Source organism: Electrona antarctica (assembly GCF_951216825.1).
Source record: "Electrona antarctica genome assembly, chromosome: 4".
Classification (NCBI taxonomy): domain Eukaryota; kingdom Metazoa; phylum Chordata; class Actinopteri; order Myctophiformes; family Myctophidae; genus Electrona; species Electrona antarctica.
This window is the reverse complement of record NC_136809.1, coordinates 31,948,261-31,961,867: the sequence shown is the minus strand read 5'-3', so window position 1 is coordinate 31,961,867 and position 13,607 is coordinate 31,948,261. Positions and strand designations below refer to the sequence as shown.

The following is a 13,607-nucleotide window of genomic DNA, read 5'->3' as shown; positions in this document are numbered from 1 at the left end:
CTATTGTGAACTTGTCTTCTTCGTTGGCTAGGGCGTACGATGTCATGGCAACAGCATATGGGTTAGTGAGGCTGGGCATTCTTTTCTCCAGGTACGCCACTGCTTTGTGTATGCTGCCTGCCATACTCTGGACACATAGAAAGAACAGACTATGAACCGTGCATTTTGTAAGGTATGAGAAGGAAGGGAAAACTGTGCTGAGGATGAAAGAGTCATCTCAAATGCACAGAGAACCACAAAGAAATCTATCATTCAAGCATATATCTAATTGCCAAGGCTAATATGTTACTTAATTCCAACTTTTTGTATGACCACATGTTTTCGTCAAAGTTATGTGTTAGTTATGTGTGTGTGTGTGTGTGTGTGTGTGTGTGTGTGTGTGTGCGTGCGTGCGTGCGTGCGTGCGTGCGTGCGTGCGTGCGTGCGTGCGTGCGTGCGTGCGTGCGTGCGTGCGTGCGTGCGTGCGTGTGTGTGCATGTGTGAGTTCCTTACATTAACCTTGCCATGACACACATCGCGTGACTCCTGCATGGCGATGAGTACAAAGGCAGTCATTGAGGCATCACTGTCTGTTCCATGGACATCCCCCTAAATATGAAGAGAATTATTGTAACAACCAAGCATTTTTTTAAAGAAAGACTTAATTTTTAAGTATTTAAGTATTTTTTTAAAAACAAGTACTTATTTGACTGCGCAACTTTCAATTGCAGTGGAGTAATATTTGACCAGAAGTATTTATACTTTGGCTAGTACTGGGTATAGCACTTTCTCCACCACTGGTTGCTCTTGTTTTGTTTTTGAAATGAGAGTTCCACCAATGAGGGGGCAGAGAACAGAGCCGGCCACGTGATTAATGTAACTTGTTTGTCACTATAAAGCCCATAGACTCCAATGCATTCCATCAACTTCCGGTTCAGGCCTTTATCACTCTTCACCAATAGAAGTCTATGTAGAAGAGCCGGCATTGGACTGGCCCGATGAAGGCCGTTCGATGAAGAACGGAGTTGGCGCAACTCTCACTCCAAGGCTCTGGTTGACACCAAATTGAACAATTGAACAGCAGTATTTGTCACACTGAAGCACCAGCTGCTCCTAATTGTTGGCTCAGTGCACAGTACATACCCGCATCTCCCAGTGGGCCACATAACCGATTTCTTTGAAAACGCCATCAGGCGCTTGTGTGTTGAGAATGAGCCACTTGACGGCATCACAAATCACATGGTCTTGCACTGCCACCTGCAGCCTACTGGTCATGGCAAACACCTTGACAACATAGGATGTTAGCCTATAGGAAGAGGATATGAAGTGAAGTGAAGGAAGGGGGAATACAAGTTTAGCGTCATTGTTCAACATGTCTTTGAATCTATCTTTCAACCAAAATGTGTGTGTGTGGGAGGGGGGGGGGGGGGGGGGGGGGGCTCACCAAGTGCTGCACTTATATCCTACCCACACACTAAAACACCCATCTTTGTTACGGTAGGCAAGCTGGTTTTCATAGCCTAAAACAAACACAAGCACAAATATAGCCCAACGAGATTAAGTTACTGTTACAGAGACATAAGAAGGGGGGTTAATAAACACATAAATGCTTATACTTAATGTCTTAAAGGGAATTGTACATAAATGCAATATTTCCAATTCCTTCTTTAATCAGTAAGTAAAGTGGAAGCAATGCTAATGCACAATTTTAAACCAGAACATCCTGTCCAATGTCCTTCAAGTTGATGGGCAACTAAATGGCCTTTTAAGACAGTAATAACAAGTAATAAAGCTATCCTGTGAAAATTGCTATGAATACAGATTAGTTCCATTCATTCCTACCTTTTCTGATGTGTTGAAGGGCTGTATTGCGTTTGTCAAGACCCACTTTTTCCCACTTATTGGTTTTGTCCAAGTATGTGGTCGCGATGACAGGCGACATCATATGGATCATGTTCTGCTCGCCACAGCCGCCAGGCTGATAGATGAGACTGCCCATAGAGTCCCCACTGATGGCATTCTCTACAAACACACTCGTCTGCTGTCCACCTACAGTACACACAGGCATTAGTCCCACACCCTACCCAAAACACAATCCCTAAACCTAACTTCTCAGGAAGCCACAGGGTTAGTTTTAACCTGCCACACATGCCGGGAGCCACGGGTTAGTTTTAACGTGCCACGCATGTCGGGAGCCACGGGTGAGTTGTAACCGGCCACGCATGCCGCTGTTGTCGGACTAATGACTGTCGGACTGTTAGTATGGCTAACCAACGTATAGTAACAGATAGTAATCTATAGTAATAGATAGTAACAGACAGACATCTCACCTGTTATTGAGACCTGGGTGCTGCTAGGCGCGTTTACGACTACCTCTGCCATAGGAATTCCACTGTTGATAACTATTTGCTGTTTACCATCTGAATGACATAGGGAAAGTTTTAATGTTGCCTTAGAAGAGGCAAGAAATATATAATATTTTATATGTAAAGATTATTCCATTGAACTCACTGTGTTTAGAAGGGTCCAGAATGAAATGCTTTGGTTCCTTTATCAATTCTCCCTCAGGCTGACACATAAATAAGTAAACAATTAAACAGCATGCCTATCGATCTTTTACAGCTATACCATCTACATTGTGGGTATTTAGCTGACACGCTTATCCAGGGCTTGCAAAGTCACAGTAAATGGCATGAACCCTATAGTCAACAAAATGACAGGGTTAAATGATCAATTAAATATTAAATAGAGAGTAAATAATAAATAAACTAAGTGCTACAAAGTAAGTAAAACACCAGGTAAGCGTCACACCTAAACAACATGCTCTCTAAATTTGTGGACAAGCAAACAGTAAATAACATATGGTACATAGCATGTGAGAACAAGTAAATGGTAAATGGTGCGTTTATATAGCGCCTTTATCCAAGGCGCTTTACATAGATTGTGCATTACATTTACCCATTCACCCATTCATACACTGATGGCGGAGGAAACCATGCAAGGCACCAACCTGCACATCGGGAGCAGGGGTTCAGAGTCTTGCTCAAGAACACTTCAACACTAACTCTGGGGGAGCCCGGGATCGAACTGGGATCCTCACGGTTCCCATCCAGCTGCTCTACCAGCCACTCTACCCCTGAGCCACTGCCGCAAAGTAGCCAACATGCAACAGCTGCCACACTTTGAATTGCTTCTGACTGGTTAAAATGAGCAGAGATTAATTGCTTGTGACTGGTTGAAAGTAGCAGAAGGCAAATCCAAAAGTCATGTGGGTTTAACCCCTGCAGTGAGAGCGTTGCAGTGTGAAGGATCACGTCTATTACTGAATGGTTGCCAATATACAATGCAGTCGGTCTTGCTTACCACTACTCGCAGTAACTTCCTGATTCCATCATAGAGAAATGAGTTTTTAGTGATTGCTTTGACCTCGATAGGGTGATGGCCATCCTTCATGGGAATAATGATAAAGGGCACCGACCGTGTGGAGTATGCCCCAATAGTCACCTCCTCGCGATACTTCCCACGTTTAGAGGCCGCACTGCACAAGTGCTCTGAGGTCTCAACTAGTTCCACACGCACCTATAGGGATTCAAGTTCATCACTTTATTCTCCAAAAGGGAAACCTAAAAATATTCAAGGCAAGCCCTTTGTGAGAATCAAGGAGAGGATAAAACATCTCCACACTATTTTTAAGCTCCAAAAACATTTACTTTTATTATTGGTGAAAGGTTTTGACCCTTGTAGCAACTCATAATGTAATAACTGCTCATAATGTAATAAGGGCTCATAAGGGCTCATAATGTAATAATTTAAATGTAATAAAAACTCATAATGTAATAATCAGCTCATAATGTAATAAAAACCATGAGCGCATAACGTAATAACAGATTTTTCTATAATGTAATAATGTAATAATGTGTTACGTTATGAACGACCACATGGCAGTTCATAATGTAATAAAAGTTCATAATGTAATAATGGCCCAAATTGGTGAGAAAAGTCTTACACTGTCATATTTATTACTTCTGTTGACAAATGTAGACTTTCTTATGGCCCATATGGTCTTACACTGTCATATTTATGACCCAACGCACCTTTTTCCCCAATGGGACTTTTTTCCCAACGCACCTTTTTCCCAACGCACATTTTTCCCCAACGCACCTTTTTCCCCAATGGGACTTTTTCCCCAACGCACCTTTTTCCCAACGCACATTTTTCCCCAACGCACCTTTTTCCCCAACGCACCTTTTTCCCCAACGCACCTTTTTCCCCAACGCACCTTTTTCCCCAACGCACCTTTTTCCCAACGCACCTTTTTCCCAACGTACCTTTTCCCCCAAAGCACCTTTTCCCCAACGCATCTTTTACCCCAACGCACCTTTTTCCCAACGCACCTTTTTCCCAACGTACCTTTTCCCCCAACGCACCTTTTTCCCAACGCATCTTTTACCCCAACGCACCTTTTTCCCAACGCACCTTTTTCCCAACGTACCTTTTCCCCCAACGCACCTTTTTCCCAACGCACCTTTTTCCCAACGCACCTTTTTCCCCAACGCACCTTTTTCCCAACGCACCTTTTCCCCAACGCATCTTTTACCCCAACGCACCTTTTTCCCAACGCACCTTTTCCCCAACGCATCTTTTACCCCAACGCACCTTTTCCCCAACGCACCTTTTTCCCAACGCACCTTTTTCCCCAACGCATCTTTTACCCCAACGCACCTTTTTCCCAACGCACCTTTTTCCCAACACACCTTTTTCCCCAACGCACCTTTTTCCCCAACGCACCTTTTTCCCCAACGCACCTTTTTCCCCAACGCACCTTTTTCCCCAACACACCTTTTTCCCCAACGCACCTTTTTCCCAACACACCTTTTTCCCCAACACACCTTTTTCCCCAATGGGACTTCTATGACGCCGCCTGGCCCACTGGGCCCCGCTCTCAGTCCTTTGACGACCTCCACCCTCTCTTCCTGGCCGACGACCAGGAATGGGTGACCTACTGGATGAGGAGCAGCCTATGGATGAGCTGCCACCATTCCAGGAACCGTTGGACAACTACAGGGCCTTGGAAGAAGTAGGCTACGACGACCGTGACCACACTGCCGACATAGCTGATGAGGCCGACGCCCGGATGGAGGTGACCCTCCAGAGGAGGTCATAGTGGACCGCGACCGCCCCCTACCCGAGGATGCCCCGGCCCAAGCGACCCCCGCCGCCGACCCTTCCCTACCAGCTGACGACAGAGAGCTATTGGATCTTTTCCGCCAGGCCTCTGGCGGAAATCCGCTATCCGCTGCAACAGAACCTGGCCTGAGGAGGCCCCACCATGGCCCGGTATCAAGCCCAAGAAGCCGGTCCGCAGGATCCTGCTTCCCCTGGCCCAAGGTTTTAGAGCACACTACACGGCTAGCTGGAAGTAGCCCATGGCTCCTCCGGCTACTCCGTGTCGCTCTCATGTCCCTCTGGACACGGTCGAGATGCCCTCCCAAGGCTTCGACAAGCTGCCAGCCATTGACCGCATAGTAGGAGCCTTTCTCCTCAACCCCACCTCCCCCCGCGTCACGCCATTGACGCGCGACCCCGTCCTTTCTGACAGGCATGAGAGAGAGGCCGCAGCGGCAAACGCCAAACACTACGCCCTCATAGTAGCGTCCGGCAAGCATCTCAATGCTTCGGCCCTACTCCAGGGTTCCCAGAGCGCTCTACTTCAGGAGATGGGCGACGCCCCTACCCCTGAACAACTGGCAGAAGTCCATCCATCAACTCCGAGCGTATCAGGTGGCCAAAAGCTTCACCCGAACTGGATCCCGATGCCCGGGGAGAGCTTTCGGAGGGTGCCATCATCCCCGGAGGCCTCTTCAGAGAGAGGATGGCCCTCAACGTGGTCCGTGGAAGTACAGCGACCAGGCTGCGAGGCCCTGGCGGCCTTCGTCCCCCGTGCCGTGCGTCCCCGCGCTCAGGGTCGTGCGCAGGGACAACCTCCTCGCCAGCCTCCTCGTCCTCCTCAATGCCAACAGCATCCTGTAGGCAACAGGAACGCTCACCAGGGCCCGCGTCCCCGTCTTGACAGGTTTGATGGGGCCCGGTACCCCTCCAGGCCAGCCCCACCCGGTGATAAAGATGGACGACAACGACGCCCCGGAGTCCAGCGCCGTCACGACACAGGCCCCCAGACCGGTCGTAGGAAGGACACCGCCAAGCCCAACAAGGACCAGCAGTCTAAGTGACACGCACCCGACCCTCCCCCCACGCACCGGGCCCATCACCCGACGTAGCAGTCTCGGACTGCACGTCCGGTCCGCCCGCAAAGTGCTTATGGACCATGGCACAGGAGGGCCTGTAGCCAGGTCCCTGGATATTGTTTACACAAATACAGCTTTTTCTGTATTTACTGTATTAAAGGCCTTGCCACAGAACAAAAAAAAAACAAAAAAATAACACAGGGGGGGACATGAGCCCACTGCCACGGGAGCCCCATGGGCTCCCCGACGCAGTGCGGCACGGCATGAGGTCAGTGGTGTAGTAGAACGCCACTGGGGAGACGGTCATCCCAATTTTTCTCTGGTCCACCAGGGAACACCGCCCCCAGACAGAGGGTGCCTCCAATGGCCGGTGAGAACCCACTGGCCAAGCACTTGGCACAGTGGGAGCGAAGGGGTACAGACTCCAATTCGCCAGGACACCCCCAGCGTTCTCAGAAGTCATCTTCACTAACGGCATGGGTCAGGAGGGTCTGGTTCTCCAACAGGAGATCTCTTCCCTGCTGGAGAAGTGGGCCGTCAGAGAGGTACCCTTGGCCCAGAGTCGCAGCGGGTTCTACTCCTGCTACTTCCTGGTCAAGAAAAGGGGGGGAGGCCTCCGTCCTATACTGGACCTATGGATACTCAACAAGCATCTCAAGTCTTTCCAGTTCAAGATGCTGACGGCCAAGTCGCTGGTGCACTCCAGGCGACTGGTTCACGTCCATAGACCTAAAAGACGCCTATTTCCACATCCCTATATACCCACCTCACAGGAAGTTCCTGCGGTTTGGGTTCCAGGGAAAGGCTTACGAGAACACGGTCCTCCCATTCGGGATGTCTCTCAGTCCCAGAGTGTTCGTCCGCTCCATGGAGGCCGCCCTGCCTTGAGACGTCTAGGTCTGAGGGTGGCCAGCTACATCGACGCTTGGCTTCTATGTACGGACTCAGCAGAGGAGGCAACCAGGAACACAACTCGGGTTGTGTCCCATGTGACCTCACTGGGTTTCAGGATAAACCAAGCCAACCTACCCAATCCACGGATTTCATAGGCATCACTCTGGACTCTGTCTCCTACAAGGCACAACTGAGCCGGGACAGAGTCAACGACCTCCTGAAGTGCGTAGCCATGTTCAAGACAGGCCGCAAACTTCCACTGGAGACCTGCCTACGGATTGCCGGACTCATGGCCTCGGCCATCTCTCTGGTGCGCTTGGGCAGACTCCATATGAGGCCTTTTCAGCGTTGGCTGAAATCCCTCAGACTGTCCACCAGATTCACGAAACGCAGAGTGAGTGTCCTCGAACTTCAAACAACTCCTCAGAGGTCACCACGTCCTTGTCCGTTCCGACAACACCACGACGGTGTGCTATATCAACAGGCAGGGGGGACTCCGGTCTTCTCACCTGTGCTCCCTGGCGCACAGACTCCTGACGTGGTGCGACAGCCGTTTGCTGTCACTCACAGCATGCCACGTCCCGGGCCACTTCAACGAAGGGGCGGACCTACTGTCCAGGGGACCCTTACGCTACAGCGAATGGTCCCTGAACCCCAGGGTAGCGGACTTGGTCTGGACCAGGTTCGGCAGACCGGGGGCGGACCTCTTCGCCTCGGAGACGAACAACAAGCTCCCGCTGTTCTTCTCTCTGTCAGGCTCCCCTCCGCTGGGCCTAGATGCGATAGCGCATCAATGGCCATCAATGGGCTGCTTTACGCATTCCCACCGTTGGAACTGATTTCGCATGTCCTAGCCAGGGTGCGAACTCAGGGATCAGAGCTACTGCTAGTAGGTCCAGCCTGGGGATCGTGGAGACAGGACATAGTCCATCTCCTGTTCGAAGAACCGTGGCAGCTCCCCCTGTGGAGGGACCTGCTGACCCAGGCCGGAGGAGAGATCTTTCACCCACGTTCTCAGGACCTAGATCTCTGGGTTTGGCCCAAGGGTGTCGCTGGAAGCGACTGGTCTGCCTCCGAATGTCGTAGAAACGATGCTCGGAGCCAGGGCTGCCTCCACCAGACGACGTTATAACACAGCATGGCATGTGTTTGAACGTTGGTGCTCGAACAGACAGGAAGAGGTCTTCCTCTTTCAAGCATCTGTGAGGAACATTTTGATTTTCCTGCAGGAGTTCCTGGACAGGGGTCTGGGCCTCTCCTCAGTCAAAGTCAACCTAGCGGCCATAGCGGCCTTTCATGTTGGTATGAACAATAGACCAGTCAGTGAACACCTGCTGATCCGTCAGTTCATGAAAGGAGTTACGCACCTCAGACCAGTTGCCTGAGATTCAGCGGTAATGACACCAGGACCGAACCTTTCGTTTCTACCTAAGACCTTCCCCTCAGGCTGCGCGCCTGTGGACCTCACGTCCTTCCATCCCCCTCCCTTCTCATCGGTGGAGGACAGGAGACTGCACTGTCTCTGTCCCGTGAGGGCCCTGAAAGTGTACAGGTCAAGGACTGCCCCCTTCAGGCTGGGTGAGCAGCTCTTTGTAGCCTGGGGTGAGACTTTCGCAATGGATTGTGGAGGCTATAAGATTATCCTATACCTCAAGTGGTACTGAGCCCCCTGAGGGTCTATGTGCACACTCTACGAGAGGTTTGTCCACATCCTGGGCCTTGGCCAAGGGAGTCCCGATTCAAGATGTCTGCGCCGCGGCGAGTTGGTCGCCTCCATCGACTTTCGCCACGTATTATAACCTGGCCCCCAGCAAACCTGGGACATGCAGTCCTGGAGGTTGCCGCTCCTTGAGTCAGACAGTCTGACTGGTCAATAGGTCCCTTCTGGCCTCTGACCGTGGGTATGGATGACCATGTTTCTTGACCAGGGCAGCTGGAACGGCAGAGCTGTCAGCCCCTGGGTCAAGGACATCATCATAGTGTATGTCTCTTTAGGTGAACGTGCAGGGATGGTACTCTATGAGCCACCGCTTGCGTTAGTCTCTCTCTAGAAGAGATGATCCTAGGGTCGATCTTTCTATCAGCCAAGGGCGATCATACGGGAGCGTTATGTTCCCCATACGACTCTCTCCGAGAGGGACTTAAGCTAACTTCGGGTTACTTCAGTAACCTCAGTTAGATAAGTGACGAGAGAGAGAGAGAGAGAGAGAGAGAGAGAGAGAGAGAGTCATTAAGTCGCCCTTCTGTCTTGTCAATAAGTCAGAAAGCAGGTTGATAGGAATGACGCGCTGAGGGCGGACCTCAGGTTATATACCAGGTGGGTGGGGTATACAACCGCGCCTTGAGCGACAGTTCACAACCCAATAGAATTGTTCTGTGAGTGTATGTTAGGCTGTGTGCCTGCACCATCTATTGTCTTGGACCCCATATGACTCTCTCTCTCTCTCTCTTATCTAACTGAGGTTACTGAAGTAACCCGAAGATACTGATCACTGGCCATGTTACTGACATGATAACAGAAGTAATAAATATGACAGTGTAAGACTTTTCTCAACAATATGGACCATAAGATCAACAGAGGTAATACATATGACAGTGTAAGACTACATGGGCCATACGAAAGTCTACATTTGTCAACAGAAGTAATAAATATGACAGTGTAAGACTATAAGGGCCATAAGAAAGTCTACATTTGTCAACAGAAGTAATAAATATGACAGTAAGACTATATGGGCCATAAGAAAGTCTACATTTGTCAACAGAAGTAATAAATATGACAGTGTAAGACTATGGGCCATAAGAAAGTCTACATTTGTCAACAGAAGTAATACATATGACAGTAAGACTATATGGGCCATAAGAAAGTCTACATTTGTCAACAGAAGTAATAAATATGACAGTGTAAGACTATATGGGCCATAAGAAAGTCTACATTTGTCAACAGAAGTAATAAATATGACAGTAAGACTATATGGGCCATAAGAAAGTCTACATTTGTCAACAGAAGTAATAAATATGACAGTGTAAGACTTTTCTCACCAATATGGGCCATTATTACATTATGAACTTTTATTACATTATGAACTGCCATGTGTTCGTTCATAACGTAACACATTATTACATTATTACATTATAGAAATATCTGTTATTACGTTATGCGCTCATATTTGTATTACATTATGAGCTGATTATTACATTATGAGTTTTTATTACATTTAAATTATTACATTATGAGCCCTTATGAACCCTTATTACATTATGAGCAGTTATTACATTATGAGTTGCTACACCCTTTTAGCCTTTTACCAGATACAGCAATAATAATAATAATAATAATAATAATCTGTTTTTCAGAATGTTAACTAGAAGCATTTGAAAAGTATACTGTACCCTGAACTAAGAACAACCAAAATAAGGTACATGACTTACTGTAGCTTGCTCAGGACTATTGTTGTGCAGGATTGCCTTGACTTCCAGCTGCTCTCCGCGGACAGCTGAGTAGGGCAGCCTGAGATCGATGAAGAATGGCTTCTGAACGACTATATCTAATGAATCAGCCACACAGATGCCTTTAGGAGAGAGGAAACATTTAAGACAGGATGGGATAAGACTAGAAGCCTTCCTAAAACACTTCATATAGACTCAAAAATGCAGAGCTGTAGTTGGATTAAATTTGTATAATATCTAAGCAAGAGGAGGCAGTTCTCACCATGCGTCTTGGACAGGCTAATGCCTGTGACTTTCCAGGTGGTGATGGAATCTGGTAGTGGTTCAGTTCTCACAAAAGATGTGGTTACACTGAAAGAGAAGAGTGGAGAGTCTCTGAGTGTGTGTGTGTGTGTGTGTGTGTGTGTGTGTGTGTGTGTGTGTGTGTGTGTGTGTGTGTGTGTGTGTGTGTGTGTGTGTGTGCGCGCGCGCGTGCGTGCGTGCGTGCGTGCGTGCGTGCGTGCGTGCGTGCGTGTGTGTGTGCGTGCATACGACTGTGTGTTTGAATGAATACTTTATTAACAAGTTTGTTAACAGTTAATACGGTCAAAGGTCATGCTAAAAACACAAAAAGCTTTAGGGGGCTTGTATCCACTGTGTGTGTGTACGTGTAGGTTTTAATTTGCCTCACCAGTGAGGATTCCTTTGGTCGCATTTGGGCAGTGGGACATCCTTCCATAGCCAGCTCTCAGGGAACTGAGTACGGGTAACAATGTCATTGCTGTCCTGATAACTTTCATCATTATCCTCACCTATAGTGGTAATATAGGAAAGAAAGTTTCATTTTAAAACCGAATAACTAACATACATAACATACACAACATACATAACATTAATCTTGCTCTTGTACGTTAATTGAATAATTAAAAAGGTTTTTGTTTAGTTTTTTTATTGAAAAAAAGCTGATGAACCACAAAACCATGTATTAAACTTTGTCGTACAAGTCCAGTCCAGATGAGCCATCGAGCGGCAGAACGCTCGCTGGCTGGTCAGCTCTGTGCAGCAGTACAGGAAGGCTTCAGTGCATGCCGCACCGTCACTGATGTACTCGCTGCGACGCTGGCAGTCATATGACAGTGGGGTGTCTTTCATTCCATCCACACAACACCTGTACAGCAGTTTATCAGGGTACCGGCCCGCTAGGAGGGAGAGGACAAACATGTCACCATCGATGCATTTTAAATCTTAGATATGCCAAAATAGTTGATATAATTTACAGTAGGTATTTAGGTTGTTTTTATTTGTAGGCAGTTGTTTATTATGTTGTATTTTCTGTTTTTGTCATGTTGTTATTGTGGGGTTTTTATATGTGGGACTACAGGTGGAAATTAGATTCTGTAGCTAAATCCGGCATGTTTACCTGAGCTCATGTTCAATTGATTGATTTCTATATGTACTTGTATTCTACATGTGCATGTATTGAATGTTCATTAACGTGCACTGTGCCGGAAGAAAGAAAGAAAGAAAGAAAGAAAGAAAGAAAGAAAGAAAGAAAGAAAGAAAGAAAGGTGTTGTTGCAGTAAATAAGATGAGATAAACCTTTACTGATACCTGGAGGGAAATTCAGGTGTCATACTACTAGCACCAACAGATGTAAGAAACACCAAGCCTAGTCAAGAACCAATTCAAGATAAATAAGAATACATTTGAAAAAGAATACTGAGCTGCTGGCCCTAGATATCTGCAGTGGATTCTTGAATGAGTGAATATATCTTCAGTCTATCAATGAATAGAGTTAGGTTCCTGGTGGCTCAGTCATGTGACGTCTCTGTAGAATATGAATTAACATGCAGCTCGTGCTCGTGTACAGACTATGAACTAGGAAAAGGGCCCTTCTGGGCACAGGTCTCCACCAGGAGGATAGGAGTGTGTGTGATGTTTGGCAAAATGTTTAGGAGTAATATAAACATGTTTTTTTTGTTGTGGCATTTCTTCCTCGGCTTAGTGGGACTGTGCATGCAAAATTTCACTGAAATCACACCATGTGTTCATGATTTGCAGCATTTTGTTTGAAACGGAGCACTCCTGCGAACTTAGTCAATCAGGATAGTCTGAAAAATCTGAAAGACCCGTTTAGTTGAATGGCTCCAGAGAGACCAATTTGTGTACCAATTTGCGTGATGTTTGGACAAAATCTGTAAGTGTAGGCTACTGTCAACAAAATGTGTTTTGCACAAAGCGGCCTCCTGGTGGCGCTATAACAGGCCAATGTGCAAACTTTGGGGCAGAGGTTCAGCTCTGGCATTCAGGGAGTGTGTGTGCAGAGTATGTCTGCGATCAAGCAAGCCAACGGTGCCAGAGATTAGCTGGTCAAAGACGGACGGACACACGGACGGACGGACACACAGACTGATGGACGGAGTGCAAAACATACTCTCTCCCCATGCCTTCGGCCTGGTGGAGACAATAATGAATCATATAAAAATAGATGTGTGTACAGTCTACCGACAGTGAATGGGAGAATTTGTGAACTTGTAGAACAGCTTTTCTTTTGCTATAAGAGTGAAAACTGGAGGAACCTTATTATAGAGTCCTGGGGGACTTCCGGTCAACTAACATGGTTAATAGTTACCTAGGGTTTGCCTAAGATCTGTTATGGTTGTGAATCGTTTCCTCCTCGCACTGCCACTGACTGGACACTTTAATTCTGGAAACACATTACACAACAAAGGCTAAAGAATAATGACTTAGACAGGTGTGTGTTGAATGTCAACCTAAAAATAATAATGTCAATGAGATTTATTTTGTTTGAGAATCATTGTGTTGTTGTTTATTCTTTCCCATGTTACCTGTAATCTAACTTATCACACTAACCATAGCCCAAAAAAAGGACATGCATGTCCCACACCTGAGGCACACACAAATAAATACATATTTTAGTGTGTGGGAGCTGTAGCCCTATTAGGTCAATGCATAAATGAAAACACCCAGAACAACACAATAAAAGTATTCCCTATAACTATAACTGTAACCCATTCTAACTATTGCTGCCATTACCGAGGA

The 13,607-nt window shown here is 47.2% G+C and overlaps 1 protein-coding gene across 1 annotated transcript in view; it reads right to left on the bottom strand.

Moving 5' to 3' along the window:
- LOC306921256 (complement C3-like) overlaps positions 1-13,607 on the bottom strand; it is a gene marked incomplete at its 5' end in the record, with an annotated part of 39,742 nt that overhangs the window by 13,991 nt on the left and 12,144 nt on the right. The window contains 17 exons of the mRNA XM_079498366.1: positions 1-124; positions 493-588; positions 1,123-1,285; positions 1,424-1,499; positions 1,822-2,028; positions 2,310-2,399; positions 2,491-2,548; positions 3,343-3,558; positions 5,213-5,357; positions 5,881-6,333; positions 7,754-7,891; positions 8,100-8,318; positions 8,534-8,715; positions 10,548-10,687; positions 10,828-10,916; positions 11,236-11,356; positions 11,546-11,743. The exon at positions 1-124 is cut by the window's left edge and continues 33 nt beyond it. Coding sequence (XP_079354492.1) covers positions 1-124; positions 493-588; positions 1,123-1,285; positions 1,424-1,499; positions 1,822-2,028; positions 2,310-2,399; positions 2,491-2,548; positions 3,343-3,558; positions 5,213-5,357; positions 5,881-6,333; positions 7,754-7,891; positions 8,100-8,318; positions 8,534-8,715; positions 10,548-10,687; positions 10,828-10,916; positions 11,236-11,356; positions 11,546-11,743 — 2,715 coding nt within the window. The remainder of the gene's footprint in view (positions 125-492; positions 589-1,122; positions 1,286-1,423; positions 1,500-1,821; positions 2,029-2,309; positions 2,400-2,490; positions 2,549-3,342; positions 3,559-5,212; positions 5,358-5,880; positions 6,334-7,753; positions 7,892-8,099; positions 8,319-8,533; positions 8,716-10,547; positions 10,688-10,827; positions 10,917-11,235; positions 11,357-11,545; positions 11,744-13,607) is intronic.